Source organism: Gymnogyps californianus, chromosome 1 (genome assembly GCF_018139145.2).
Source record: "Gymnogyps californianus isolate 813 chromosome 1, ASM1813914v2, whole genome shotgun sequence".
Classification (NCBI taxonomy): Eukaryota; Metazoa; Chordata; class Aves; order Accipitriformes; family Cathartidae; genus Gymnogyps; species Gymnogyps californianus.
Window position 1 is genome coordinate 102,522,110 of NC_059471.1, and position 27,221 is coordinate 102,549,330.

The following is a 27,221-nucleotide window of genomic DNA, read 5'->3' on the forward strand; positions in this document are numbered from 1 at the left end:
TGCAGAAGACTTTTCTAAGCCTTTATACTGTGCAACTATCCAATATGTCAGACTTTGTCTCTCCTTGTGTCACTGCTTGACAAATAATTCTGGAGTCACTAGGAAGTTGCTGTGAACTTAAAAGTAAAGGGTTACAACTGCTCTGTCTCTAACAAAGACATCAACATGCTGTCTACAAAGTTTCATTAGGCACTACGGTCCAACCATTATTAATAAAAAGCAAAGTGTTTTTAAAAGCAAAATTATTTTTCCCCTTAAATATAATTTCACAATTCACTGAAGTTTTCTAAGGCAGAATAAATTACAGTTACTGACTGGGAAGAGAGTGAAACCAAGCAGTGTCTCCTACCCTGTGGAAAAAACGCACATTTCCATTCCACATCACAGTGAGGACACTAGAGGCATTTTTTGCAAAGCAATTCAAAAGTGTGCTGGAAGAAAAGAAAGCTGGTAAGACAGTTGGTCCTAGAGGAAAGGCTGTAGAGAGGGACATCTCACTTGAATTGTCTTCCCTTACCGTGTCAGACCCTGCTGTTTGTCCACACAAAAGGCTGATGAGTCCTCCAGATGGATTCGAGCCCTTCCTTCAGCTCCTGCTTCAGATCCAAATGATTTCTGATCTCCTAAAGCCAAGGATAAGGGTGAGAGGGTGAAAGAAGCAGACAGACCTGCATGCTGCCCTGTCCCCTTTTATCCTCCTATCTAACAGGAGGATCCCCAGCAGGATCCCCTTAATGCCGCCCGCCCTTCAAAACAGACCTCCCCACAGACTTCAGCAGCGTGGACCATTCTCCTTTCTTTCCATTTTTCCTTAGCTAACAACAAAAACAACTCCTCCCACCAATCAGTCCTATAATACTAATAGTATTCAACCCTAGGAAAAAAAAAAAATAAACTACAATGTGGTATCAAAAAGCTGAAATCATTGCTCAGTTCCCATGTTAAGAGCAATTTTTTATTCTCTGACACGTAAAGAATCTCAAAGAAGACAACTTATAAAAATAAAACAGCTTTCATGGTCTACAGCTAAACAGAAACACTCCAGTTAAAACCTGCACACAAAACTCCCACAGACCTATTCTTTGTAATGGAACATATCCTTAGATATATATATAAAGGTTATTTTAATATCTAGCACACACTGGAATTATGCCCCCCTTAATTACTACCCTTTTTTACCTTTTGAAGACATTTAATACAAGCAGAGCCAGAGATACAATGTATATAATAAGTGTTATTTTATTCTCCACTGGTTCCTACACCATTCTCTTCAACAGCCTAATCCTTTCATGATAGTATCTGAAATCCTTTGGTTAACGTTTGGCAAGCTTGCAATGCTACCACTTTTTACTGAAAACAAAATTAACGTATCCCAACATAGCACTGAGCAGTATCGGTGTGTCTTAAAGTCCGGCAAAGAGAAATAAAAAAATACGTTAATAGAAACACAAGCCATTCCTTTCACAGCACTAAAACAAATTTTAAAGGAAATCTGCAAAGTTTGTTTAAAACTTCTATGGAATTAATGGCTTGTGTACTGTTGAACAGATGCTGTACTTGAACCTCTCAGTTTAAGGAGACATGCCTGCTACAATAGTCTTAAGCATCACTTACCAAGTATCTATAGACTGCCTTCCTTAGATTTGAAAACTCACAGTTCTACATTTTCTACCTGTGACTAAACAGCAAATCACCACAGGGAAAGAAGAGTCCTATTTCTTATAAGATGATAAAATTTCTCTCTCTTTTGCAACATTTTTTGGAGCTTTTTCTTCTAATCAGGAGGCTGTGACAATTTAAGTCAGAAACAGAACTCGTGCAGCCCTGAAACATGTCTCTGCTACATGACTAGCCAGAAGAAGATAATATAAACTCGCATTCATTCCAGTGGGTCAATTTGTATTGCAATTATTTGACCAAATTGTTTTCTTAGGCGATGAAGTGAATATGCAGCAGAGAAAGACAATATACACGGAAACTTCCAACATCAAAATCTGACTTTTACAGAAAGCGAATCTGAAATTTAAAAAATGTAGAAAACCATTACCTAATGAATAGAAGAGAAAATCTCTCTGAAACAATGTATTTTAGTGTTGTTTATTCACCAAGACAGCATACTGGCAAAGCCGTAACAGGATGAGCAGTTAGAGTATAATACTAGAAGCTGTAAAACGAAGCAGACTGCTCTATGTGGTTGTTGCTTCCTTTCAGACGCCAATGCCACCGTTTCACTGGCTGGATATGCAGTATGCTCAACCATACCCCATCAAGTACCATTAATAAACAACACAAGGGGGTTTTGTTTGTTTGTTTGTTTGTTAATAATAGATGCTGGTGTTCAGGGAGGAAACAAATTGTTATTTGTCTTCCATCTGCTGGTCCTTTAGTTCGTGCATCTGGGTCCTCCTTTCCAGGCTAAGGATGGGAACTGTTTCTTGGCTTGGGGTTTCTTTAGCTGAAGTTGCCGTTCCCCACAGCCAGCCGATGCCACGCACGGAGGCCGTAGCAAAACCCAGCAGGTGTTACCTGCCCTGCAGCAGGGCAGCAGAGGCCGGGAGCTCTGGGTCACTACAGGTCTGGCACAGCCTTTCCGGGTGAGCCCAACGAATGCCAGCTCACCCTGCTGCTAGCACGGCTGCTCAGAGACGCAGCATTTTGAAAACCGCGTTATGGGCAAGGATGAGAACGCTGTGAAAGACCGAGCCTTTGTCAGGGTAAGCACTGCAGGGGAAGCTGTTTCACAAGCCCGTGAAGAGGCAGGGGAACTTGTCACCTACTAAGGTGGAATTCACTCAGGAGAACAAAGGCTAAAAAGCAGTTAAGGTCTACATGTTTAAGTGTACATATAAAAAAAGAATAAGAAAAGCTGCGCCTGCCACATAACCTCATGGCGGACCGTTGCCGCGCCAACCCGGCGCCATGTTGGACGCCGCCAAGCCCCCCCCCCCCCCGCCCACTCCCTCCGCACTGCGCATGCGCCCGCCGCCCGGCCGGCCCGCCGCGGCCACCTGCGCACGCGCGCTAGCAACGGGCGCCTCCCGGCTCGCGCAGCCCGTCCACGCGCCGCCTAGTAACGTGCCCCCGCGCCGGTCGGGGGCGTCACGCGGCAGGCGGAAGCGCGCGGCTCCGGCGGCGCTCGGGCTCCCTCCGCTGGTGAGCGACGCGGCAGGGCGCGGGGGCGGGCCGCCCTTCCCGCTCACACATGCGCTCCCTCCCGGGCACCCCTCCTGCCGTTAGGACAGGGCGCCTGTCCTTGAGCGAAGGGTAAAAGCAGTCGCCCCTCCTCTTCCTCCTCCTCCATTGCTGGCGCTCTGCCTCCGGGCCCGCGCTTGCCGCGCCGCCGCGGGCCTGCGTCGCTGTGCGGGAGGGGGAAGGGCAGGCGGCGGCGGGGACCAGGTGAGGCGGGGGTGCAGGGCAGCGGGGCTCTGGGCGAAAAAGTGCGTGTCGCGCTGCGAGGAGCCTCCCCCGCCCTACGTAACGGCTGGGGGAGGGGAGGGGTGCCGAGTGCCCGGCTCGTCGCGTGCCCGTAACTTGCTTTCCTCAGCCCTCCTGTGGCGCATCGCCTCAGGGCGCTCTCCCGTTCGCGGGGCTGGAGCCCGCCCGTGTCCCTGCAGGCCGCGCGGGGCGGCGGTTGGGGGGCAGCCGGGCTCTGGCGGGAGCGGGGAGCCGCGGCAGGGGAAGGCTGTCTCGTGGGCCAGGCCCAGCGGGGGAGGGGGGCGGAGCGGGGCGCGCCCTTCGGTGCCGCCGCCTTCCTCGGCCTTGCGAGGCGGGGGGGGAGAGGGGCACTTCGTCTTGTCTCCCCTTACCTAGCCCCACCGGGCACAGCTCAATTCAAACGGCTGGGGCAACCTTCGGTGCCGTGGGGTGAGTGCTATACATACAGTTTGATACAGTTTTTTAAGCACAAATGTATTAAAATCAAGTTACAGAGTTATGAGAAGGTCTGCTTCTGATCAGTATGTTGAATTTCAAAAGCGTCTTCATTGATCTTCCCGTTTAAGTAGTAGTTATGTGGACTTTTATGGCCATATGGAACTAAATTATTATCTTTGCCAACCACCTAGAAGGAAAGAAATCACTGATCTAGATCACGAATGAAAAAAAAAACACATGCTAATAAGGGCCATTATAATAACCACAAGCTAGTGACTTAATATGTTACCTGGATCAAAATCAACTGAAAACATTCAGGATTGATCCAATCTTTCATCCAGTCCCAAGTACATTTCCTTTCCCTCCTTCTTTAAGATGGGTCAGTGCAGAACGGCAGTTTGTTATATGCAGAACATATAAACACTATTTATTCCTTAACCTTGATTTAACCTAGTTTTTTGTTTGGAAAGGAAGTCGGCAAAGGATATGTTGCAGTCACTGATTAATCTGCGAAAGGAGGCTCTTTAGCACCATGTACGCGGCATTTGTCTTAAGATTTTCATTAATAAAGAGAAGTTAGCTGATGTGTAAATTGTGTGTGCAGTTTGTATGATACTTTTCAACTTTTGATTTTACGTGAAGACTTATGTTGTCATTTGCTAAAGGTGTTCCTTTTGCTGTTTCCCAAAATAATTCAGAAGCACTGGTACTCCTGACAGAATGAGATACTGTCTGCTATTGATCTGTTCTGAGTTCCAGATTTATAACCTTACCTGGCACAAACGAAGGAGATTGGCCACTAGGATGTGAGAGCCCTGCCGGGATACAAGAGTTAATCTAAATGAATCTATAATCTGAATGCTACTTCAGTTGTTGCTGTGAAATACCAAAAGGGTACTGTAATGAAATCCTTTGAGAATGTACCAGGTAGTAGATCTTGAGGCATTGGTGTATGTGACTAGAGAATTCAGTTGATGGCTGAATGTAGGTATATAGAGGAAAAGGGAGAGATTTGTTTCAGCAGAGTTACCGCTCAACAAAGTGTATTTCCAGTTTACATTGCACTGAGTTTGCAGAAAGGCAATAAAGCTTCAGCCTTTTGGGAATTCTGCAGTGCAAAACAAACCTATGCTACTGTTGCTATACCAGGAGAAAACTATATTATGAATTAATTTTCATTGTAATACTACTACTTCAATAGTAATTAATAAGAAATACAGATTTCAATATTAGTCTTTAAAAGAACATTGCATACTGCTCTGAAATTTTGTAGGGATTTCTTTAAATAATACAACAAGTTAAAGATAAGACTTCAATCATGTAAGTTCTTTTAAAAAGCATATTTAACACAATTTTTATAAAAATGTGTTTATAGGTCATTGTTTATAATGTAGCTGCATCTGAAGAAATATAAAGTGGCTTTGTGTCATGCTGACTAACAACATAGGGCATCATTTAACGGTACATCAAGCAATGATTCCAAGAAACCTGAAGCTGTGTCCCTACATTTGTGGCAACAGAATGTTGTCGGGTTACAAACCTAAAAGCAACGTCAAGGACTCCTACAAAATTCTTGAGCTTGAGGAAGGGTGTTCCCTTGATGATATCAGAAACTCGTATCGAAGTCTTGCCAAAAAATACCATCCAGACAGCGGTTCTGCCACAGCTGATTCTGAAGCATTTATGAAAGTAGAAGAAGCTTACAGAGTCGTGCTCAGTGATGTGGCGACCAAAAAGAAATCAAACGAGAATAATGAAGAGGAGGAAGATCAGTTCAAGTCTAAAGCACCACAGCATAGACACTACTTGAGTTATGAAGGCATTGGTTTTGGAACACCAAGCCAAAGAGAAAAGCAATATATGCAATTTCGAGTAGACCGTGCTACTGAACAAGTGTTGGAGTACCGGAAGCAGAGACTTGAAAGCCAGTATGCTGTGACTGACCTAATGAAAGCCAAAGATGTGAGGCAGAGCAAAAAGGTGAAAATAACTCAGGCAGTTGAACGGTTGGTTGAGGACCTCATCCAGGAATCGATGGCGAAAGGAGACTTTGACAATCTCAGTGGCAAAGGAAAACCTTTGCGGAAATTTTCAGACTGTCCACATATCGACCCTATGACTCACAACTTGAACAGGATTCTGATAGACAATGGATACCAGCCAGAGTGGATCCTGCTGCAGAAAGAAATACGGGAAACTATTGAGCGGTTAAGGAAGAGCATAGTGGCATCTAGAAGTAAGCTTGGCAGGCCAATGACACCATATAGGCAAAAGCAGTGGAATTCTATTTGTGAGCAATTTATAGAAGACATCAGGAAATTAAACAAAAGAATTGACAACTTCAATTTAGTTGTTCCTATTCTGAGCAGACAAATGGTGCACTTCAGTGCAGACAAAGAAATTGTTCGAGCACAAAAGACTTACGAAGCTTTGATGGAAAACAGAGACGCTTCTAATTCAGACACAAAGGAGAATGAAGAGGAAAATGTTAAAAGGTTTGGGTGGAAGTCTTCTCTATTTAAGTGGTTAAACCTTACATTGAAATAAGATAATACTAATTCATCTGTCTTGTCAAGATTTTGAATGCACTTTATTAATGAAACTTGTAGCACTAGAGAAATTTCAGGTACACTGAAAATGTAAAATCCAGCTGTCCACTGTTACACCAGTTAAAAGGAATTGGATTGTCTGATGTGCATTTGCAGGTGTTTAATTGATTTATTTGTGAATATTGTTAAGGAACAAATAAATTCAGTTATCCTCTTGCAGCTCGTTTTACTTCTGCTTAAATCAAAATTGACGCTTCACTTTAGCGTGGAGTATAATCACTTTTACAGTCTGTTATCTCTTCAAAAGGTGGAACTGAGGCATAACAAAAACATGTTAAGGACAAAGTGGAAGTAAAAGTCTTGCTATGCCCTGTTCGACCTTTATCCTTTCTTATTTAACTGCTTACAGCTCATAAATTGTTGACAGGTTTCGTGCATTTTTTTAAAAGTACATTCAGCTCTTCAAGGTTGAATTAAATGGGAATGAAGGGAGGGCTCTGGATGTCTGGACTTGGACTGTACATTCTGCAGAAGTCCATTTTTGGATCTGGCTTTTAACACGGAGATCTCAGAAAGCATCCGAGCAAATAAGGAAGACTGGCCAAAACTGTACCCTAGTCGCAGGGCTGTTTGGAGGCAAGAGGGAAGGGAATATGAATTTTCAAAAGTAATTGCACCATTTAAATATTTTAGAATATTGGCATCAAAGAACTTACTGTGAAATATTGCTGTACTATTGAAGTTTCTGGGCAATGGCTTGTAGGGTGGGAAAATCTCCACGATGCCAAAGATGTACTTATCTTTAGTAACCTCTCAGCTCCCCACGCAATCTGATTTTCCTTGAGGACTTTGCCTTTGAAGAGGTGTCACTGGATATATCAGTGTCTGTGTGGGCCCCCCTTCCTCACTCATGCCTCTGTGACTCAGACTGTTGCTGTCTCCACCTGTGCAGGAGTTGTGCTGTGCCCTCCCAGTCTGTAGGAGGGTGTTCCACAGGCTCTGGTATGCCACAGAGGGGGAATTTCCACTCTCAGAGTTTCAGAAATGAAAGCTAGATGATGATCACAACCCTCCTTTGGCAGATGCCCCAGCACCAGCAGAATCCGGGTTAATGCGTTTGCTTTTGGGCAGATAACACTGTGTGTGCTCCTTTTGATCTTTGTGCTCTTGCTCATCTATGAGGTCTTAACATGCAGGCAGAACATTGTTCATATTTGTTGGTAGAATGGATTAATTGAAGTATTATTTGTCAGAGGGTATTATATAATCTAGTAATATAGTTGGATATAATTTATTTATTGGTAAACGCTATAGTCTTTCAAGCCTTTGTGTTACAGCAAGTAAGTAATAATGACAAGATGTCTGTCATGTTTTAGAAAATAGGGCTGATCTCAGCTTACTTTAACATACCTTTTTGTAGGAATTAAGGTGGCAAAAGTAAAAAGAACGGCATTACGTGCAGACTGATCTGTTGCCCCTGGGTCATGCCACTGGGAGGCTTGTGCTGTGCCATGCCCTGGTGTTAGCCGAAAGGGTTAGATCGTGGCTATTGGTTCCTTTCTGCTGAGATTCAGTTAGGAGGCAGGGGTACACTCGTGGTGCATGGATCAGTTGGGCCAGCCAGTCATTCATGTGCTCTCTTTGGTGGCTCTCCGAGTTTGCAAATATGGTAAGAAATAATGAGTGTCTTGCAGATCCAGGAGTTCAGTCCTATAGAGTGGTGAAGTGGGAACAAAATGTGCGTGTGGTCTTGACCTGCCATATAAATAGCCCCAATCTAAATGCTGAGAAAGAAAAATCAGGTTACGTGGCAGTCCTCTGTTTCTGGGGACTCAGTAAGAGTTCAGATTGCTGTCCTTTCCTTTGCGATACGGGTATGATTCATTGAGATTGTGGTGTTAGACCAGGTGATACCAGAAGACTTTGGCCTCATAAACTCCTCACTCATTTTGGCATCTGTGTGTATGAATGTCTGTTTATTTCAATAACTTTTCTATGCATTCTTGCTTGTAGTGAAAATTGTAAATTAAACATACTTTTATGGAAGTCCTTTGACATAGTCCTCTGAAAAAGATCAGATTTTGATTCTCATGAGCTACAGGAATTGGATTTGAAGTGCTGTTTAAACTAATCCAGTGACAGATTTAAAAAGAGCTAATTGCAAATCGAATTCATTGCATAAGGGTAAATAGAAACCAGATTGCAATAAATCCAGCTTTGATGGAATCCACTTTGACTCACAATGAAGATAAGTATCAGCAGTTTAAACATTTTAGTTGCCATAATGGATGAGTCAGCATACTGAGTGATTTTTATGTTCCTTTTAAAACTTACTTGGTTTTAAATGGAGTAGATGTGACCTGACTCTCAGCATTTTAAATCAGCCTTACACTGTTGTCATGAAAAATTGCCAGGCACAAAAATCCACTTCTTCAACATTTACAGCAATGATGATGGAAAAATAATTTAAATTTTTATTTTCCCCAGGTGTGTGGAGGACTGTATTTTTGCAGGGCTGACCTATTTTTTGTTGCTCTGAGCTCACCAAATCTTAAGAGCAGTATTTAGTCAGTACTTCTAGAACAAGTAAGTGCGTACGAATTAGAAAGACCCAGGAGAGAATGGCCTTCAGAAGTAATTTTTCTATCTGACACCAGACGGTTAATTTGAATTTGATAACTTATCTTATTTCTGACCTCAAAAGGATGAAATCATTGCTGATGCCAGATACAAATACATGTTGCTTATTCCCAAAACTCCCTATGTGTTGGTCTAATTACCATACGGCTTGTGGCTTGAGAGGCTTATCTAGATGACATCTTAATACAAAGACAAAATATTATTTATATTTATTATTAGGATGTCTTAATCGAGGTATCAGTTTTTCTCAGGGTGAGGAATCTGTTTCTTGCCCAACAGTCTGATAGCTCTTTCAAGCACTGTTAGCAAGCTATGCGATTATACGTGTTAGTGCTTTCCAATAAAAGGAAAAGATGTACAGCTGTAGGCTAGCTGAAATAACGTCTCAGGCTGTCTTATGAACTGTGGAGTGTCTATATACGCTGTAAATGTTGAGGCCTGCTGAATATCTTTCTGTTTCAGAGTAATAACGGTGCTCAGGGTGCACGTGGAGTTGCAGAGAAGGCTCTGAGGAGGAGTAAAAGTCACGAGAAGCAAGAGCAGGGCATGCCGCAAGAGGCAAAGACAGTGGTAAATCTTTATTCTTAGTGGGAGAAACTGCCACGATGAGGGAGAAGGGGATGTGTGGTGTCTCCCTTGAAGTTATTTCCCTGCCAGGTGTGTTTCCCGGGATGTGGCAACCTCACAGTTTGCCTTCCCACAGCTGAGATCAGCTGTGAAGAAAAGAGACGTGTGTGTGCACATGGGGAGGCGGGTAGGAAGGGCCTGGAAAGGAGAGAGGAGACTGGGGGGAAAGCAGACAGCATGTAATGCTTCCAGATGAGGGTGAGAAGGTGGTGGCACATGTATTGACAGGGGTGGGGGCTGGAGAGTAGGCACATGTCAATTACAAAAAAAATTGGCTATGATCCTTTTCAATGAACAGCAAGGCAAGAGTTTTGTTACAAACTTTTTCTTCGTGGTATGGTTCTGAGCATCACGAGTTAGGAACAGCTGTTCCTATCGATCCTCTCTGCAGTGGATAGCCTCTTCTCTGGGCCAGATAAAGTGAGGAAGGAGGAGCTTCAGAAGAAGACGACTGTGGCTTAGCTCCAGACCTGGTGGAACACAGTGGGCAAATAGAACTGAGGGAAAAAAGGAGGGGAGCTGACAGTAGAGGGCTTTGAGTACAACTTTTAACTTTGAGTGGGATTTCACGGGGCCACAGCTTAACTGTCTCTCAACAAGAAAGTGAATATTCTGTTGCCATTCAGTTGTGTCTTTATAGGCCTTTCTCACAGTGCTCCTTTTCTTACTTAGTGCCCCATATTGCTCTTCACTGTCCTTGAGCAATATCCTTGAAATGCCTTCCTCTTTTTTTGTTTATCCTGTTCCACTCTTAAATTTCTACTCACTTTTCAGATTGATTCTGTACTTTTTAATCTTACCAGAGTATGAATTTTCAAGACTAAGCACTTTCCTAACTTCAATACTTAAATTAATTCAATTGCAGTGTTTTCTAAAATCTTGACATCAAATCTTTTATAATAGGCAACAGTCTGTATTTTACAGGAAGACGGTTCTTTCTTAAGGTACCTTTGGTGTTGGTATGGCTCTCTTTCCAACGCTTTGGCAAGAAATAGGCCAGAAAGCCAGAAAAAGAGAAGTGAATCCTGTGCCTGGGAAGCATGAAGGGGATTCGCTGAGAGTCAAAAATTTTGGGTCAGTTGGTATGTTTCGGGCACATTCAAAACCACGTTGCAAGCAGACATCTATTCACGTCCATTGTGCAACCGAAGTGTGTAGAAGCACTCTTGGCTTTCCCCGGCCGTGGCAGGTATGGAGGGATTCCGGGCGAGCAGTGCCGGGCAGGGCTCCCCGCTGGCTCGGCCCCAGCCCCTGCTCGCTTACTGCGTTGGGGAAATGGGAATGCGACAAGGAAGAACGCAAGCATCGGCAGGCTGCTAATGAGGGTGGCGTACAGGTGGTGCAAGTGCTATTTGGACTGTGTTGAAGCTGGCAGGGTGAAGTCGGGAAGAGAGAATTCAGATGCTCCTTCCTGGACAGCCAAAAGAGGAACACAGAATTGCTTCTTAATTGTTTGTTTTTATCAAACCAGACATAGGGCTAAGGTGCAACAGCGTTTTGTGGTGAAGTACTTGTATTCCAGTATGGGAGCTGATTGAGAAACGTCACGGTTAGCACATTGCACTTTACTCGTGGGACAGTGTGAGACGACATGGGTCATTAGCGCTTTGGGAGATGTCTGTGGGCGTCCGATGTGGCACCCAGACCCGCAAGCTGGGGGGGGGGGGGGGGGGGGGGGGGGCGAGCGCTCTCCTGGCGGGGCGCGAGAGGGGCAAGGCGGGAGGAGGGCGGGGCGAGCCGGGCCCCGCCCCGCCCGGCAGCGGCCTCCCCCGCCCAGGAAGAAAAGGGGCGTGGCTTGCGCCGGCCCCTCCTGCCGTCCGTCGCTCCGGTCGCTGGCGTGGGCTGTCGCGTCGGCCAATCGTGGCGTCCCGTCCTCACCCAGCCTCCGGTGACGCGCAGCGCTAGCTTCCGATTGGCGGGCGGCCGCGTCGCTCGCGGGTCTCTCTGCCCCACCCCCCGTCACCCCCGCTCCCCGTAGGCGGAAGAGTCTCGCCCAGGACGGGGGGTACGTACGGCCGTTGTCTTCCTGCCGCTCCGCTGGCGCCGGTGGGCGTGAGGAGGGGCCGCGTGCGCGCCGGAGCCGGGAGCGGCCGCAGCGGCGGGGCGGGGGCGTTGGCGGGAGGGTAGCGCGGGACACCCGTGTCCGGCGGCAGCGCGCGCGCCCCCCTGCCTACCCCGGCCAACGGCCCTCGCGCGCCCCGGTGCCCGGAGCCGCCTCCCTCCGCCTCTCCTCGCTTCTCCTCGCCAAGCCGCGAGGGACCCTCCGCTGCCGCCTCCGCCGTGGGGAGCAGCGGCTCTTCCCTCCACCTGGGGCGGAGGGAGCCTGTGGGCGGCTGCGTCGGTCCCGGCCCGGGGCTCCCACGCACCCCTCGGTGCTGGCGTGGGGCAGGGCGAAGGGGCTCTGCGCGCCTGGGGCTCGGGGCGGGGAGTGTCCGGCCGCGCTTCCCTGCTCCTCACGCCGGAGCCGTGACCTTTTGCCGTAGGGCGGCCTCAGCCGCAGGAAGTCACGGGCCGGTCTCCCGGTGCCGGAGTGGCCGGGGGGGGCAGCAGGGCCGTCCCTCCCCGCTGCAGGGCCACAGTCGGGGCTTCCTCAGACTGCCGTTATCCGCATCTGGGAAAGGAAGCGGCGGTGCTGAGCAGAAAGTTTGAGGTCCGTAGATGAAGCTTTTAAAAAAATTACTTATTTTTTCTAAGTAATGCTGCCCTCAGCATAACAGTTACTGTCAGGACTTTGATTGCAGCTTTGGGATTCTGCCTCATATTGCCCTGTCATGGCTTGAGCCCATTAAATAAATATTGATGCACATAGTATGCTCTTATGGGCAAAAATAGGCCTGTGGATAATTGCAGAATTGATCTTTTTTCCAGCCTCTCTCAAGTCTTCAAACTTTAATAGCGCTCTTAAAGAATACTTGCTGTAGACAGCAGTCACATTGCTCTAGGGCTGAGCATCACACAGATTCATGTAAAGTGATTACCTGTTTTAATAATTTTGCCACACAGCCTTATTTTTTAAGTTCATTTAAAAGTGCCTTTCATTCCTCCTTCTGTCTTTCTGTAATACTTAAAAACTGGACAATACAGCATAGTGCAATGGTGTATGGGAAACTGAAAGTGAAACTGCATGTAATTACTGAAATGAGTGAGTGGTCTAAAGATCCCCCTTTAAAACATTACAGTGGACTTAACAGAAACTTTCACATAAGCTCCTTACAGTGACCATGCCAAATATCTTTTCATAGTGTACACATATGGGGAAAGTATGTGGCTTAAAGCATATTCTGATTGGTTGCCTGTGGAAGGTGCTGTCTTCTTCGAGGAAAATAGGGTTTTCTTCTTGACTTTAAATTTCTTCTCTTCCTCCTGTCTGTCCTTTCACGTTCTTCTTTGGAAGTAGGAGGTTCCATTCTTTGCTAACCTGACGGTATTCCAGGGCCCTTGCGCAGCTTAAGACAGTTTTCTTTTTGCAGGCTCTTTGTATTTTCTTGCAACTGCTTTTAATATTTTGTTCAAGTGAAATCAATTCATTTTGGGAGAGAGAAGCCGATTTTCAGATGAAAATTTTGAGCTCCGATTCTTGTGTTTTCATTTCACTTCATTTGTCTGAATAATATACTAGTTGTTTTAACCTCAGTGCTAGCATCTACCAAGTATTATTTCTACAGTGAGTATAACTGTCTTCAGTCACCAGTTTGTTCTTGCAAGTGTTCTTGTGTTTCTGTTTATTGGACATGAGTGAGAAATGTTTCCTGAGAACAGTGGGAGAACCTGTCTGCCCTTGGAAAAGGGGAGGAGACAGATTGTAGGAAGGGCGTTGAAGGACAGCTAATGCAAGGGGTTTTACCTTTTTCCTTGCTGTGAAGTATGTGGATGTAAAAGTTTAAACCAAGAGAGTGAGTTTTGTACCTTTATTCAGGTAAGAAAGTCCAGCTGAAAGCATCTGTCTTCATCAGAGTTTTCTGTCTGTGTAGTAGGATATAATTGGGCTAAAACCTATGTACGTGTCTGTATTAACCCATATGAGGATAAACTTTAGCCTAGCTTTTGTGGTCTTGGTGGAGGCTCAGCTTCACAATGTCGCTGGTCTTTCACAGTTGAAATATAGCTTATTATTTTCTTCCTTTTTTGCTAGGGGTGTTGAGAACTGCATACATATGGAACATTAGCATAGAATTACAGAATGGTTTGGGTTGGAAGGGACCTTCAGAGATCATCTAGTCCAACCTCCCCTGCCATGGGCAGGGACATCTTTCACTAAATCAGGTTGCGCAAAGCCCCGTCCAGCCTGGCCTTGAACACTTTCAGTGATGAGGCACCCACAGCTTCTCTGAGCAACGTGTTCCAGTGTCTCACCACCCTCATCGTAAAGAATTTCTTCCTTATGTCCAATCTAAACCTGCCTTCTTTCAGTTTAAAACCATTGTCCCTTGTTCTGTCACTACAGGCCCTGGTAAAAAGTCTCTCTCCATCTTTCTTATAAGCCCCTTTTAAATATTGACAGGCCGCAATAATGTCTCCCTGGAGCCTTCTGTTCTCTGGGATGAACAACCCCAACTCTCTCAGCCTGTCCTCACAGGAAAGGTGTTCCAGCCTTCCCAAATGTGAGGCCCTCATTTTTGTGGTCCTCCTCTGGGTCCACTCTAACAGGTCCATGTCTGTCGTGTGCTGGGGACCCCAGAGCTGGATGCAGTACTCCAGGTGGGGTCTCACAGGAGCAGAGCAGAGGGGGAGAATCACCTCCCTCCACCTGCTTCTTGTTATGCAGCCCAGGATACAGTTGGCTTTCTGGACTGCAAGTGCGCATTGCCGGCTCACGTCCTTTTTTTCCACAGGGCTGCTCTCATTCCATTTGTCCCCAAGTCTGTATTGATACTGAGGATCGTCCCAACCCAGGCACAGGACCTTGTACCTGGCCTTGTTGAACTTCATGAGGTTCACATGGGCCCACTCCTCAAGCTTGTCAAGGTCCCTCTGGATGGCATCCCTTCCCTCTAGTGTATCAGTGTATCGCTTCCTTCTAGCCTATTAAAACCAGTATTGTATAATAGCTAGGTGTTTATTTAACAACTTGTGAGAGGGTGGCCAACCTGTTGCATTTGGGTTGGCTCTGTACTGTCTGTCCTTCCAATAAGTCTGGTCGGCACTGTGCTTACCTTTTAAATGAGAGCACGGGAAAGTAGTTGGTTGGACTTCAGGCTGGATGAATTGTTCTGGCATCCTGCAGTCTGCTTCCTGCCGTCCTTCTTTATGGAAACCCCACAGCCCTTATTTGTCATGCCCTCTACATGTGGGTGCCCTCAGTTGGGTGTGCATTTGATCAGAGATGGCATCGTCCTCTCACAAAGAGGAATATCCACACGTTGGTCACAGAACATAAGCACGTTCAGTAATGCTGGAAGAAATGGTGTGTCACTGCTTTTTAGTCATGTGTCTGTGAAGTCTCTACACGTACGGAGCTATGTCAGTAGTGAGAGAAATGTTTAATTATTTTTACTGTTAAGTGGGGACTCTCTTGAAATACCTTTATGAAAGACTCCTTTGCCGAATTCTGAATAGCATCAGTTAATGTTTAGATCATCTTAGAAAAAGGGCAGCCACATTAGCACCTCTCTTTCCTTTTACTGCCGATCATATTCTTGCATGCCTACTCTAGCACTAAGCTTTCTTTGTGAAATTAAAGCTAGTTTCTGGCATTAGTCACGTGTAGAAATAATTCTAGACTTCTTGTCTGTGTTCTGTTGCAAATTCTCTGCACCTTGTTTCTCCATGTTTGTCATCTTATTCCAGTGAAACAGGAGAATTGTGTTGTCAGTTACTAGTCTGCTGTAGAAAGACCATCAGCAGATAGTGTTTATTTCACCTATTCACATTATACAGGGTGCTTCTCTCCTGGGCACAAAGATAAGGTTAAAGCAAAGTGCGGGTCTGTAAGCCAGTATCAAGCACCAAAAATACAATTTCTGATAAAATAATATGCTTTGGCAGAAGGTTGCCCTGTATCTTAGAAGGTATTAAAAGAAAAAAAAATCAACTTTTTCTAGTCTCCCTAGCTTCACTTGTTTATCACTAATGGAGTTGTGAAAACTCCGTTTGATATCCAATACTATTAAGTATTGAGAGAGGTTTTGTCTCAGATTTCTGAAGTGAGCAAAATACGTCTGATTTGTCACCTAATGTTTAAAAAAGGCTTAATAATTAAGACAGGTTTTGTGCAATGTATGGCATCCATAATGTTTATCATTACTGACTTTGCAAAGTTGAAAGGGTTTTGCTAGGATAAATGCTAGTCAGTTTTTGAATTGGCAGTTGGCTTAATTATATTAGCTGACAAAACAGACTATATCTCCCCTTTAAATCATAGAAGGGAATGAATTTTTTCATTTTGTTTCAGCCTTTTGAACTGGAGCAATTTTGTAGAAGTAAGATCTCTTTCGTTAAGTCATCCAAGAATTTAACAGGCTATTTCTTAAGTATCACAGAAGGGTTGAGGTTGGAAGGCACCTCTGGAGGGCATATGTTCCAACCCCCTTCCTCCAGCAGAGCCACCCAGAGCCAGTTGCCCAGCAGTGTGTCCAGGCAGCTTTTGAGTATCTCCCAACAGCCTCTCTGGGCAACCTGTGCCAGTGCTCAGTCACCCTCACAGTAAAAAAGTTTCCTGATGTTCAGAGGGAACCTTCTCTGTTTCACATTGTTCCCGTTGCCTCTGGTCCTGTCAGCTGGGCACCACTGAAAAGAGCCCGGCTCTGTCTTTGCACCCTCCCTTCAGGTATTTATATACATTGACGAGATCCCCCCGAGCCTTCTCTTCTCCAGGCCGAACAGTCCCAGCTGTCTCAGCCCTTCCTCATAGGAGAGATGCTCCAGTCCCTTCACCATCTTCGTGGCCCTTCACTGGGCTCTCTCCAGTGTGTCCATGTCTCTCTTGTACTGGGGAGCTGAGGACTGGTGGCTTTGCCAGTGCTGAGTAGAGGGGAAGGATCACCTCCCTCAACCTGCTGGCATCACTCCTAATGCAGCCCAGGATACCATTCACCCTCTTTGCAGCAAGGGCACGTTGCTGGCTCATGCTGAACTTGGCATCCACCAGGACCCCCCGGTCCTTTTCTACCAAGCTGCTTTCCAGCTGGGTGACCCCCAGCACATACTGGTGCATGGGGTTGTTTCTAGATGCAACACTTCGCACTTCCTCTTGCTGAACTTCATGAGGTTCCTGTCAGCACGTTTCTCCAGCCTGTCTAGGTCCCTCTGGATGGCATCCAAGCAGAGGGTGAAAAATAATTTCTGTTGTTGTTGACATATCTGAAATAATTTTTTCCAGTGGCTTTTCTTGACCTGTGTTCTGAATTGCAGTAGAACTTTACATTATGTTTGAAGGAGGTGATTTTATTTAGATATGTTAGTACTATTTAAATTGTCCATTGTGGGAAAAAATTCCAAAGGTAAGTATAGCTTTGAAGAAATACAGCCTCAGTCATTCTGAAAATGACTGAGAGTGTATTTACAGGCAAGGTCATAACTTTGGTAGATTTGCCATAACCACCATTGTGTTCAGTGGGGAGAAGAAATAGTGCACCATGTTTGTCTATTTACTCCTACCTGCGGCCAGCCACACTGCAGGGTGAGAACCGTGCAGTCTGTAGCAGGGACAGCAATGGGAACCATGAGCTATGTTCTAGTGTGGGTGGGCAAGGAGCTGGGAGGGGAAGGGAGGGATTACTGCAGGATGAGGAAGAGACACGTTCAGGGTTTGAAGAGGAACAAATAAAGTACAGATGGAGCCATTTTAAGAGTGGAAAAGAAGGAAGGGCTGTAGGAGCAGTCGTGAATCTGTAATAGCACAGTGCGGCAATTTTATCTGAAAGTTGTAGAAAGAATAGGGATCTGAAAATTGCTAGGTAAAAGTGTAATCTGGGAAAGTAACTGTATGGTGTAGCCCAGATAATTCCAAAATTATTTTAGTTTTGTACAGTGAGTGATTTATTTTAATGCTTTAAGGTAGCGTCATAACTATGGATGGATTTCTGGAACTAGGTTCAGGAGGACAAACTTTTTTATCTTATTCATATGAGGTAGCCTGTGTTTGTAGTGTAGAAAAACTCTATTTATTTATTTTTATTTCACTTCTTAGTGTAGACTTCTAATTACTGTTATTAACCAAAAAGATGTTCTACATCAGTCTGTCCTGTAACATAATCGTAAAGGACATTTGTCTGTTGTTAGCTCTTAACAAGTATCTGGAAATTATTCATGGCAGGTTGGGAAAACACAGAAGTTGACAATACTAAAACAAAATAGAACAGCATTAAGAATGGCTGTGAGTCACTGCTAAATAGAAAAAAGGTAAATATTCTAACTTCTGACACTCAAACTATATATGCTAATAATTTTACAGTGTGAGAATGCAGTGTAGTGCAGAATCTTTTATAGCTACTGTCTCACCAAATTGTTTGAGAACTGTGTTGTTTCAGTAGTTGCTTTGTAACACTAATTAACTTTGCTTTCCTCTTCCTGTATCTAAAGTTCTGTGTGATCCTCTTTCTGTGAAGCGGGACATTCTTTACCCTTGATATTAGTTGATTCACTAAGTTGATCCCTTTTTCCCTATGTTAGAAAGGCACTATATTATCTGTCTTGCTTGGAGACCAGAGATATGGGTATCTTATGCAAGATTCCTTGGCCTGACTCAAAGACCAAGTTCTGGTCTGCGTATGAAGCCCTGTTGTATGTATCTTACTTTTTTTAACTGCTAATGTGAAGGAGAGCATTATGGTTTGAAGATGAAACTTAGATTGAAATATTTGGTTTTTTGCTCCTGTGTTTTGCTTGCTTTTATTTTTGTTTCATACATTTGAACAAACAGTATATTTAATTTCTTTTCTGTTTCAGATATGATGATTTATATATAATGCATAAGTTTTGGGGTTGTGTGATGATTTTGTTTTGTAATTCTGTTTGTAAGGTAGGTTGTTTTTTTAAATATAGCTCAATATAGAATCCATAGAGTATATGGAATACTTAATTCTGTAAAAAAAGCCACATTGTAAAAATTGCTCATGAGAGTTGTCAAACATCTCAAGATTTTGCTGCTTTGTTTTAAATGCATCTTTGGCTGTGTTTCAGGTATTTGGGACACAGTTGTTAATGGAAAAATTCATGTATAAGTACAAAGTAAGAAGGGCAATCTAATCTTTGAGGAAATGGCAGGATTCCTAGACAACTTCCGGTGGCCAGAATGTGAGTGTATTGACTGGAGTGAAAGAAGAAATGCCATCGCTTCAATAGTTGCGGGTGTATTGGTAAGTTTTGCGAGGATGTGAATCATAACTGTGTTGAGACATTTGGAAGTATGACAAACAGTTACATTTCTGTTTCAAATTTTGTGAAGCTCCAGTCTTAACTGCACCGCAATCCACTGTATTTCTTTACAATTTTTTTTACGTGTAATTGTTAGACAGCTTTTCTACAAGTCACATAACTTTGCATTTCCTCTAATAACAATGTACCATTTCTGCTCTCTCTTCTTTAAAAAAGATTGAAATTCCTAGTGGTTTTTTTGCATAATTAGATATGTTAGAACACCTATGTTATACATAGTTTGTATCTCATACGTGTTTAGAATCTGGATTCTTGTTCTTAAAGCTGTACAGGGAATTTAACCATACACTGATACTTAATTCAAATAGAAAATGTGACCGATTCCCAAAGGCTCCTCTGAAAACATCAACATTAAGGTTTATGCAGAACTTGCATATCAAACAGATTTGGAGTCTGACTTAACGCTAACAACTGTCTAGAATAGTTTGTACTTGTTAAAAGACAATTAAACCAATGGTATAAGTGAACATTTGCCATGTTTAGTCTGCCAGTCTCTGTACCTATCCAGCCTCATAATACTGGTCTGTTTTATTTCTAGTTTTTCACAGGTTGGTGGATAATGATAGATGCTGCAGTAGTTTACCCTAAGCCAGAACAAATGAACCATGCGTTCCATACCTGTGGGGTGTTTTCAACGCTAGCTTTTTTCATGTAAGTGTATATAAAGGGAGTTCTTATAAAATAAACATGAGCTGTTAAACACAGTTTTTACCAGACAATATGGTGTATGATAAAACTTTGAGTCACTTGGTTATAAATTACTTACGAGTAATCTTGTCATACCTTTTTGCATGGCAATGTAAAGGCCTTTTTTCTTTTGCCTGTGGCCTTTCTTTCTGATCATAGTCTGTTTATTCATTGTTCCGTCGATCCCCCCCCCATCTGTTTAAGGTAAATTGCTTTTCCTTTGCACTTTGGCTGAATGTAAGAAAGCAGACCTTCCTTTATGCAAGTGGCTTTCTATAATGAGCGTTTAGATTCCAAGATCAAAATTTATGTAATGCTGCCCAGTTGCTTACCTCACTCTAAAACATTTAACTGCATTTTCCCCTGTTTTTAAATAATTTTTACAGCTGTCTTTGGCCCAAAACTTCCTCAAATGGGAGAGGTAGTAGTATTATAGCTATTGTTATAAAGATGTAAATGTGGCAAGCTTGAAGGAGAAGTAATAGCTTTTATTGAATTGTACAATATTGGCGAGAAAAAAGGACGCATTTGGATATGCAAGACCTTCTTAACATTTGGTATCTGAAAGTTTCTGGGTTTTTTTCCTCAGCAGTGTAACTCATTTTAAGAAAATGTATTATCCCTCCTTACAGGGTGTCTCTCACTTGAATACTTACGGTATTCATTGTGAAGGAAAGCAACTTGTATCATAATCATGAGAGCACTGTGTTACTGGCTGTTATTATTCCTGTGAAGTGGCTTTAGATATTTTAAAAACTTAAACAGCCAGAAAGTGACCAGGAATATTTCAATCCCTAAAACGGGCAATTCTTTCATCTTACAGGTCTGTTAATATAAAAATTTAAGTAAAACTTATGAACAGATACGGGGTTTGCTTGAAATCCAGTTGGAATCCTTCCATTAAGGGACATGTAATAATATGTGACTATACAGAATGCCAAGTAATTTTCCCAGAATTTGTCGCATCTGAAAAAAAGCTAGCTTTTTACTTATAACTTTAAATTGATTTTCTAATAATCTGAAATGTATACACTTTTTTTGTTCCTAGGATAAATGCTGTATCAAATGCACAGGTGAGAGGAGACAGCTACAGTGACGGATGTTTAGGAAGAACAGGTAAATTAACTCTAAAAATCATGCTGATTGAAAGACTGATTATTTAGGTGTTGGTTTTTTTCCTAAGTGTGGTTAAACAAGAATCAGAAGTTAAGGAGTAGGAGAGAACTTCTGTGAAGTTAATTTCTTTACAAAATTAACACTTGGAGATAAGTACTGTCTTTTTTAAAAAGGTGAACTTAGAAAAATTCAGCTTCTGTGTATCTTGAATACCTAAACTTTCCTCTGCAAATCCTGTATAGCTGCTGGGAGAAATAAATTTCTGCTTTGTGGTAGGCTATGGAGCAGACGTTCCTTAAGAATGTATCACAATCATTCTCTTTCCTCTGTATGTCACCTACTGTGTGGTGTCTGTGGACCTGCTGTCCTCTCTCTGCTTTCATTCATAATTCCCTTACTATTTCCCATGTGGATCCCAGCATCTGTTTTCATGTGATTTGTAGAATGCCTCACCGGAAATCTGGTAGGATTTACTGATTTTTGAACTAGCGTACGGTACTTTTTTGTGTGTCATTCATAAATCAGCTCGAGAGAATCTTTGCATAGAAATATTTTTCCTTTCCCATGAGTGAGCAGGTTGATTATTTTCAATGGCGTCATCTTCCTTTTTCAGCAGGTAACTTCTAGCTATGGTAGATGTTGCCCATCTGAAAATATCTTTCTGAAGTAAACACAGGAAGCGTTTGGTTTACGCACGCTATTGGAATGCCATCGTTGCCTCAGAAGCACTATGGCTTTGGCAAAGTATCTCATCGTTAGTCCACTCCAAGTTGTGTTAAATGATGTTATAGGTGTTCTCTGCAGGTGAGGGGAAATTTCTGGTAGCTGTGTCCGCTCACTAAAATAAGGGGAATCCAGCTACTATGTATTTTACTAGAGAGGGCAAATTTTGGTTTATCTTGTCCTTGATACAGGGTTAACCCTTTCCTTTGTGCCTTCAGCAAGATAACATATTGTATCATAATAGAGTAGTAGCTTGGATCATCTGTCACTATGGATAATAGTCTACATGGTTCTCAGAGGTTTTCATATTTCCTGCAGGTGCTCGTGTCTGGCTCTTCATTGGCTTTATGCTGATGTTTGGTTCACTTATTGCTTCAATGTGGATTCTTTTTGGAGCATATGTTACACAGAGTAAGTTTGTTTATTTTCACATACAGAAAAGTACTTTTGCTGTCAGCCAAAAGGCAGAAAATCCAGAAGAATGGAAGTGTGTGGTCTGTTCCCGTCAGAGCCATACCATCTAGTTTTGTAGTCAGACAATGATACTATGAACAGTGTTTTTAAATACACCTTCCAATACAAAAGAACTTAATATTTCCTTTGTTACTTACTTTGCAGACACTAATGTTTACCCTGGATTAGCAGTGTTTTTCCAAAATGCGTTGATATTTTTCAGGTAAGTTTCTGGGCAAATTTCCCTCCTTCCAAAGGGGTATCTGACTTACCTGCTTCCATGCACATTGATACTCCTGGAAAGTAAGTTCTGAAAGCTGGAGGCTTACTCCAGGCTTGGACCTTCCACAATGTGGAGTTTGCTGCTCTCAATGCAGGACCCTCCGTATTTTGATTTTTTTACCCACCCTGACCTTTACTTGAGAAGGGTGGCATGTAAGCCAAAGGGACCTCTTGGGTCACTGAGTAAACGAACATTGTACAGAGAACTGATGTGATATTATTCAGTGCCTAAACCAATCAAACTATTTCATAAAAACTATTTTTTTTTTCACTCTGCTACTTTTTTCTACTCCCTTTGCTCCAGTGCTTAGAAACAATGTTTTATTTGCCCCTTCTCAGCCCGTGAGAGGCTCTTCGTTCCCCTCAGGCTCCTCTTAGTCCAACTCTTTCTGGTCTCACTGAATTTACAGCTCTAGAATGTGGATGACCAAGGATATAGACAGTATTCTGGGTGAGATATTGTCAGTGTCTTTGGATAATGGCAATAATGCTTTCATCTCTGTACTACAAATACCTTGGCCTATATCCTAACAGCACTAGGTGGGAGATCCTATTGCCCTTTTCCTGACTATTTCATACCAATGGCTCGATTATCTGATAATTGATACACCTAGATTTCTTTCTACTGGATGAGCTTTCAGTTATTGAGTGATAATTTTTTTTTTTTCCTAAGAGCATGATGGTACGTTTTGTAATATTACACTTAAATCAATTTCTTTTATTTTGCTTAATATCATACTTTGAAACTATCTGTGTCTGTAATAACTCTTTTTATATGTATAATGCATTCTGCAATCCATCAATTTTATTAATTAATAAAAGACAATGAAAACATTAAATAGTGTGAGTTCCGAGATCAGTCACTGAAAAAGTTCACATAACCTCCTCTTTTGCAAGTTCTTACCCACTGTGCTAACAGTTTTCTTTCTAGTACCACATCAAATGCTTTGCAGCGAGCTAGGTTGACTGGCTCCACTGTGCTTCCCTGTTTGGAAAATCAGTTATGTTCTTGCAGAAAATAGCAGTTCCTAAATCTCTTCTGTAGCCTTGCACATGATTGAAATGGGATACTGATGAAGGCAGACTTTTGAGAATAGTTGCACCATGCCTGAAATCTTTAGTCTTATTTCAGTAGTTTGATGAACTTATTTCTGAAGCTGCTTTTTGTTTCCAAAAGTGTCTTTCCTTAGTTTCTATTGTACTCTGTATGTAGATGTTTTAGGTACATTTGTTTTCTTTTGTCTTCTAAAATTTGTTTTCTAGGTATGAACTATGAGACAAATTACCACCTTGTTATTTTAAAAAAAAAAAAAAAGTCTTTGTTTTTTATCCCACCACGCACTTTAGGCCGTAACATTTGATAAGTCCATCCATTGCTGTAAGCTCCTTTCCTTAGACCAGACCTGGGTCAATCAGTGATGCCCTCCTCAATGTCCTTATCCAAAACTTTCGTTTTGATTGAATCAGATTCTCTTCCGTCAGTGTTGTTCCATAATGTCTGTATTCCCTGAACCATGTGTCTCCTTCAGGACTTGTGCTTCAGCCCTGGTTGTTGCTCTACCAGGTTTTCTACTTAGTTTAACGTGCTGTATTAGCAGTTCTCTTCTCTAGTTAATTGCCCAGGTGTCTAGCTTGTTTTACTTATCATCGCTTGTTATTGTTGTTCTCAGTGTCAGTATTTCTCATTTCCCTTCCTCTTCATTCTCTTATGATTTAGTATGACTGTGCCCTTCTTTACCACCTGTTTGTTGGCTATAAGAAAAAAATAATTTAAAGTATAAGTAAATCATGCTTGGTTTTGTTCCCTCAACATTTTTTTTTTGATTCATGACAATATGTAATTGCATCCAACCTTATAAAAGGAATTTTGGACATCAAATTGTAATTTGGATCTTACTTATCCACCACAGGATCAATATTCTTTCTGATTTGCTCATAAAAATTTAATTGCTTAGATTCTATCCTAGCATGATGCTTTACGTTCAGCTGATTGCCAGATGCCAGGATGAGACTTGCTGCTCTGTAACTCTGTGGATCGGTCCTAGAATCTCTTAAATACCAGAGTGTTTTCCTTCAGAAGGGCAGCTGCTTTTACTGTGAGACTGGCAATTTTTGTATTTAAGCAGTTGCTTCAGCTGGATCTGAAGCAATCTGTTTTAGCAATGCATAGTACATGAAATGTAAGTACAAAACCCAGATACTGACTTGAATAAAAGTTAAGGTTACTGGAGGGATGTTTATTTGCAGTGTAGATAGATAGTATAAGATTATAAGGATACTATTAAAATTACCTTTTCCACCTTATGTATGGTCTGATTATTTTTTTTTTCTTTTTTCCCTTCTAGTACTCTGATCTACAAGTTTGGAAGAACAGAAGAGTTATGGGGATGAGAGATCACGTTATAGCATTGTCTATTCCATAGTTGCTATGTCGTACTATGTATGTAGATATATTTACATTTATTTGTTCTTGTTTTGCTTTCTAAATTGTATGAACTGAGACAAATTACAGTTTCTGTAATAAGCTCCCTCTTTTCACAGGACAGATTTGTGAATATGTACATATGACTGTATATATCTTCAAAAGGGAATGTCAGGCTTTCTTTCTGAAATCTTCAGGCTTATTTCTTCAAATACGTGGGTTTCCATCAACTCCTCAGACTTCATCTTCCAAACCTTCACATATGTCAGAGACTTCAGTGGAACTATTAGTGAACAAGCAGGATAAAGCCCGTACCCTGTAAGAGGGGTTACTACTTTTATGCATACGTGCGCTAGAGCCGATTTTGCAAGGGCCGACAGGGAGGGTTGCCTGCGTAACCTGCAGGAGTAGTCAGCGCAGGGACGTGACCCAGCTAAGCCTGTATTTAATGAGGGTAAATTCTCTTGTATGCTGAGATAAGAGCTGATTTTAAGAATTTTATATAACTGTTCAGAAAAATATAAAGTAGCTATTTTTTTTGTAAAAGGTTATGAATTTTTAAACAAGGCCCTATATTAAGCAGGTTCTGCATGGCAAATCAAACTGTTCTTGACTTCCGATTGCTATAGCACAAATGACATTTGGTAGCACCACAGTCCTTCGAATTAATGTCATGCTGTTCAGTGTAATAGATACCAATTAGCATTTAATGTATTGACTGATATTAGAGTAAAAAAACCCCACAAACTGGTGCCAGTCATACTTAAGGAATATAAAGAATAAATGAGAGTCAGACTACCATCTTTAAAATTACGCTAGCATAATTTTCTTCAGGGGAAGCTTTTTTGCTGATAAATGAAGCGTTATCCTGCTACCTATTACCTTTGCTATTTAAAAGGCGAGCATTTCAAGTGGGGATATAGTAGATGTATTTATTGCTCACAGTCTTACCTTGAAATAATTGCCAGTTTTAGGACTGCCATTTGCCCCAGTTCAAATGTATTTATCTCCTAAATTTCATGGGCACTTTATGGGAATGCTTCCATTATTGAAATCCAGTTTCTTCTAGCTGGAGTATACAGAAAGGGCGAACGATGATGTTTTATGGCTTTGGACTGATCTTGTATATTCATCTTGCTGTTGGCGACTTCCTTATCTTATGAGTTCTACATGGTTTTTAAAGCATTTGACTCTACCTTGTGTCTAAAAGCTTTTATAACTTTCCATGTATCAAGATTGCTGACCAAATGGTATTAAACTGCAGAATGTAACTTCTGTGCATGGTTACTGTATACTGTTAGTCATCTAATTGCTCCCTTGTGGGAATCTCTCCAGTGGACAGAATATGAAGCAAATACTGCAGCTGAAATTGTGCTACTGGCTAGACTAACTTCATCCTGATTTCACCATCCTGCAGTGAGTTACGATATATTCACTGGTGTTAATCATAGCTTTGTACATAAGTTGTCTGTATGGTTGTAATTTCAGAAAACTGCAATAAACTTTATCTTACGTTCTCAAAATAGTGAACTTCACAAGGTAATTGTACAGTAGTACTCAATAGTTCAAGTAGTACTGACCTTTAAGCAAGTCTTACACCAGCTAGTAAGTAAAACCAAGGTTTTTGTTTTCAGGTCTGTCAGTTTCTTGCTCAGGAGCTTGGGGATGTTTGTTGGCTTTTGTACTGAGAAACAAGTGTGGCCTGTAACTAATCCCATTTACAGCACCTGACACTTGAACAGCAGCACAAGCTAAGTGTTTGACTCTGGAAGAACTCTTACACTGTGCTTTAATACAAGTTCCCAGTTAAGAAAACTTTAAGAGCAGGGCAAGAGCTTCTTTCTGAGGTTACCTGCGTTTTCTACCAGAAGTTTGCTTTCTTGCAAGTATTTCTTGACCATCCTGTCTGGTTTTAGCGAACTGGAATGGTCATGCTCTCTATCCAGCTGCTAAGAGGAGAAAAGAGAGAGCTTTGAGCATGTGCCTCTTCTGGTAGCCTAAGCTGAAAACAGGCGTAGTGTAAAAGAACCACGCAGGCTTCATTCAGAATATCCACTTTTACACCACAGGTAGTTCCAGTGCAGGCCAAGGTGGATAGGGATGGCTCATTTTAGATAATGCTTTGGCCTGCTGCAGTTGGCAGTTGTGAAGATAACCCTTGAGTTACTCCTAACAAAAAGTTTTTAACTTTGGCCTATTTGTGTAACTGGAAAAATATTTAGTAACAACTTTAACAGAAGTCTAGTGTAGGGCTTATTCACGAAGTTGTATGCTGTATTGCTAAATATTCATAGATGTTTTAACTGCTACCTTATGTATATATATATGTCCTCTATTATGCATTTAGGTTGTTCCTTTGGTGAGCCTGTGGTTCTTCATTTGTTTACAGCACAGTACATAAAAAGAACATGGATGAACTTCAAAGCAGGTATTACGCAGCTTGTGGCTGACTTGAAAATTCTTACCAGACTTGA

At 42.4% G+C, this 27,221-nt stretch overlaps 2 protein-coding genes across 2 annotated transcripts; both read left to right on the forward strand.

The window, feature by feature from the left end:
• The first annotated feature begins 3,297 nt into the window (after positions 1 to 3,297).
• On the forward strand, positions 3,298 to 6,641 carry DNAJC28 (DnaJ heat shock protein family (Hsp40) member C28). The gene is made up of 2 exons (XM_050915077.1): positions 3,298 to 3,396; positions 5,249 to 6,641. The coding sequence occupies exon 2, from the start codon at positions 5,302 to 5,304 to the stop codon at positions 6,418 to 6,420; it is 1,119 nt and encodes a 372-aa protein (XP_050771034.1). The 5' UTR covers positions 3,298 to 3,396; positions 5,249 to 5,301; the 3' UTR covers positions 6,421 to 6,641.
• Positions 6,642 to 11,645: 5,004 nt separating this feature from the next.
• Positions 11,646 to 26,486, forward strand: TMEM50B (transmembrane protein 50B). Its single transcript, XM_050915084.1, has 7 exons — positions 11,646 to 11,694; positions 18,810 to 18,985; positions 19,603 to 19,715; positions 20,800 to 20,867; positions 21,909 to 22,001; positions 22,209 to 22,266; positions 24,671 to 26,486. The coding sequence occupies exons 2-7, from the start codon at positions 18,887 to 18,889 to the stop codon at positions 24,714 to 24,716; spliced, it is 477 nt and encodes a 158-aa protein (XP_050771041.1). The 5' UTR covers positions 11,646 to 11,694; positions 18,810 to 18,886; the 3' UTR covers positions 24,717 to 26,486.
• Positions 26,487 to 27,221: the final 735 nt, after the last annotated feature.

What these genes read in the sequence shown, in the direction of transcription:
- TMEM50B (XM_050915084.1), top strand. Translation starts at nt 18,887, where the DNA reads ATGGCAGGATTCCTAGACAACTTCCGGTGGCCAGAATGTGAGTGTATT. An exon ending in TCAACGCTAGCTTTTTTCAT is followed by an intron (nt 19,716 to 20,799) that starts GTAAGTGTATAT and finishes TTTTGTTCCTAG; the next exon opens with GATAAATGCTGTATCAAATG. An exon ending in AATGCGTTGATATTTTTCAG is followed by an intron (nt 22,267 to 24,670) that starts GTAAGTTTCTGG and finishes TTTCCCTTCTAG; the next exon opens with TACTCTGATCTACAAGTTTG.
- DNAJC28 (XM_050915077.1), top strand. Translation starts at nt 5,302, where the DNA reads ATGCTGACTAACAACATAGGGCATCATTTAACGGTACATCAAGCAATG.